Source organism: Prunus dulcis, unplaced genomic scaffold, assembly GCF_902201215.1.
Source record: "Prunus dulcis unplaced genomic scaffold, ALMONDv2, whole genome shotgun sequence".
Taxonomy (NCBI): domain Eukaryota; kingdom Viridiplantae; phylum Streptophyta; class Magnoliopsida; order Rosales; family Rosaceae; genus Prunus; species Prunus dulcis.
In genome coordinates, this window is record NW_023010377.1 from 14110 (window position 1) to 16669 (window position 2560).

Below are 2560 nucleotides of genomic sequence, written 5' to 3' on the forward strand. Positions count from 1 at the left end.
ATACAGGGGAGATGCTGTCAAAATTTCGATAGAAGTCGAACTATTATCCATTTAAATTAAGGCTACAAGGCTTTCTAGTAAAGTGGGTATGAGATTGGGTAGATGTCGAACGGGAAGCAGGGTTCGTCATGGATTCCTAGAGAGAACACGGGACGGATCCTGTCAAGTGGGGATAAAAATTTATTCTTTTTTTCTACGCTTTATATGATCTTTGATACCCCTCTTCTTGTAATCGTATAGTTGATAATCTTTGAATAGTTGTTGTATATATATTCATATACAGAAGCATCCCAATGATTTTTTTATTTTTTATTTTGATTGTGGGTAACCATGGCGTCATTTTCTGTACGGTACATATATGATGGCAAACCATGGCTAGATATATAGGTAACTAACTACGAACTAGATATATATATAGAGTAAGCAAACCATGGCGTCGTTTTCTATACATCATATCATACAGTAAGCATTCCTGTTTTTTTGGTTATGCTTTTTCCTTATTATTTATTAATTGTTGTTATATGGTATTTGTTTATGTACAATATATATGATAGCAACAATTATATATAATGGCCTTCTTTATCAATCCAAAATGTGTATATATATATATATATAACTAGACCACGCTAAAAGGAAAGGAAAAAATAATATTCATAAATATTTTTTTTATGAACTAATTAAAAATTGCATGTATTATCTAGTAACATTATAAATGGAAGATTCAAACAAGGAAAAGGAAAAACACCTTATAACCCATAGACTTCGAAAGAGAGCAATATGCTATTAGAACTAATGGTTGATGCTGCCAACTATGGATGGCACGATTCTAATGATTTGCCAAGCAAGCAAATAGTAGAAAGCAAGATACTTCCTGTTCTTAATGCAAAACTTGGATGCCAAAAAATGTATCTTTAATATCAGAGCTGTTTGAAATGGTTTAAAACAAGACATCATTGTTTTGGATTTCAGTGGGACTCCATCTCAAAGAAATTCACAGCTACTGAAGAAGTATGGCAAGATTACTTTAAGGTTAGATTTCAATTTTGTTAAATATTACTCTATACAGATAACTTTCACTTTCGTACTTTTTGCATGTTATTAATTTTTCTTTCTTCTATATTTTTGGTTTTTGCTAGTCCCACCCAAGTCAAGTGCATCTTCAAAGAGAAACATTTGCAGACTATGAGGATTTGGTAATTGCAATTGGCAATGGAACGACTACTGGGAAAAACTCAATTGGACTTGGTGATGATACCGATGCTAGAACGTACCAAGTTGGAGAAAGTAGACCTACCAGATTGCAGGATACCAATGAGGCATTTGTACCAAGTCAAAATGAAACGCCATACCAAACTTTGTCATCTGGTAATTTTACTTCATCACCTTTTCTAGACACAAATTTGGAGGCTCCATTAGAAAAGCTCTCTCCAAGAAAGAAACTAAAACCGAGTCTGAAGCAAATACTAAGTTCAGTTGAGACCATAACTCGAGATGAGCTGGTAGAAAAAATTTATATGGTCATGTATTCAATTGCTGCAATTACCACTGAAATTCGAGGATTGCATAGCCTAATGGAGAAAAGAGAGAAAGAGAGAGAGAAAACCAACAATGTTTGGGATGTTATCAGAGACGGATCCAGGATTTCAAAATGAGGTAGGCTAGATTTACCTTATTGAACTGTCAGATTTTAAGCTCGGCTAAACCCTTAAGTGAGGCTTATGAAATTGATCATAAATATATATAAATTTAATTTAAGAACATATCATTTTTACTTTATTTGTTTAAAAGGCCTATTTTACACCAACAATGCTAGCTAAGGTCTACCATGATGAACAAAAATGAATTAAAGGAAAAAAAATTCATAAGAAAATTCAAAAATGAAAATTTATCATCACAAAGATAGAGTTAGATAGACACACATGACACCAGAGGTAAGCCTACGATTATCCAATTAGTTTAATTGATATTTATACTCTAAATGGGCTTAACATTAACACTAACTATAAGAAATATAATTAAAACCTGGGCTATACCCTAGGTTGTACATCTCATAGGTCCGTCCCTGGATGCTATCAAGGAGACTCCAAACTTGGATAATCGTGCTCGTTACAAAGCGCTTGGGCTGGTTCATAAGTTGGGAATAAAAAATGTGTTCCTGAGAATGTTACTTGAGGAGCACTTAGAATGGATACTATACAATATGGAATGAGTGTGGCTCTTTGAGATTATGTTGAAATTTTGGTTTAAACTATTTTTATAACTTTGGTTTGGAAGTATTTACCATTTTGGAGAAGTGTTAAGACTTTATTACTTTGGAATTTATTGAACTTTGGTTCAGAATGAACCATATTTGGTCCTATTTATGTGTGTTACTTGTGAGTATTGCTTGTGTTTTATGTGCCTTTATGCTTTTTCACTTGTCTTTTGGTTCATAATGAACCATTTGGTTATTATGTACATTCTTAGTGGATGGGAGGGTTCAGCTCATGATTCCAAAGTGTTAAATGATTCTTTATCAAGGAGGAACCAACTTAAAGTGCCACAAGGTACCTATTTATTT

The 2560-nt window shown here is 33.2% G+C and overlaps 1 protein-coding gene across 1 annotated transcript; it reads left to right on the plus strand.

Moving 5' to 3' along the window:
* The first annotated feature begins 792 nt into the window (after positions 1-792).
* LOC117613540 (uncharacterized protein At2g29880-like) lies at positions 793-2209 on the plus strand. The gene is made up of 4 exons (XM_034342152.1): positions 793-873; positions 970-1029; positions 1137-1499; positions 2039-2209. The coding sequence occupies exons 1-4, from the start codon at positions 793-795 to the stop codon at positions 2207-2209; spliced, it is 675 nt and encodes a 224-aa protein (XP_034198043.1).
* Positions 2210-2560: the final 351 nt, after the last annotated feature.

Coding starts and splice junctions, on each gene's coding strand:
- LOC117613540 (XM_034342152.1), top strand. CDS start 793: ATGGTTGATGCTGCCAACTATGGATGGCACGATTCTAATGATTTGCCA. Junction 874..969: donor TAGAAAGCAAGATACTTCCT/GTTCTTAATGCA, acceptor TTTGGATTTCAG/TGGGACTCCATCTCAAAGAA. Junction 1,500..2,038: donor CCATAACTCGAGATGAGCTG/GTAGAAAAAATT, acceptor GCTATACCCTAG/GTTGTACATCTCATAGGTCC.